Below are 526 nucleotides of genomic sequence, written 5' to 3' on the forward strand. Positions count from 1 at the left end.
GCTGCAGGAAGAGAGGGGAGGATCCCTCTCCTCCCTCGTGGCTCTGGAGCCTCAGGAAGAGGATGGGGTGTAGGCAGGTTGGTTTCTGCTCAGCTTTGCTCCTCTATGTGCTTCTCTTTGCTGTGTGTCCCAGGTTTTCATCCCCAGCTCTGAGCCCTCTCCCCCAGCTCACAGCTCCTCTTGGGGAACGTACTGGAAGCCACTTTGGCTTTACGGATTTGGAATTCCTCTGTCTGTTTTTCATCTGTGGAGATAACATGATAGCAAGAGAGCTCAGGCTGCAGAATGGAGCTGGTGCTGCGGAGGGAATTCCTCCTTCCTAGGGAACAGGTTCTGGGGCTGCAACACTCTGCAGAGCTCCAGGAGCTTCACAGAGCAACCAGGAACTCTGGGAGTGCTGCTGGGAGGGCAAGGCAAGAAAGATGTGGAGCTGTTGGAGCAAGTGCAGAGAAGCCACAGAGATGCTCCAGGGGCTGGAGCTCCTCTGCCCTGGAGCCAAGCTGGGAGGGCTGAGGGTGTTCACCTG

The 526-nt window shown here is 56.7% G+C and overlaps 1 protein-coding gene across 1 annotated transcript in view; it reads left to right on the forward strand.

Moving 5' to 3' along the window:
* LOC103803703 (trifunctional purine biosynthetic protein adenosine-3-like) overlaps nucleotides 1–323 on the forward strand; it is a gene marked incomplete at its 5' end in the record, with an annotated part of 10,776 nt that extends 10,453 nt beyond the window's left edge. Inside the window, one exon of the mRNA XM_009076276.1 lies at nucleotides 134–323. Coding sequence (XP_009074524.1) covers nucleotides 134–323 — 190 coding nt within the window. The remainder of the gene's footprint in view (nucleotides 1–133) is intronic.
* Nucleotides 324–526: the final 203 nt, after the last annotated feature.

The sequence above is a fragment of the Acanthisitta chloris genome, unplaced genomic scaffold (assembly GCF_000695815.1).
Source record: "Acanthisitta chloris isolate BGI_N310 unplaced genomic scaffold, ASM69581v1 scaffold19966, whole genome shotgun sequence".
Classification (NCBI taxonomy): Eukaryota; Metazoa; Chordata; class Aves; order Passeriformes; family Acanthisittidae; genus Acanthisitta; species Acanthisitta chloris.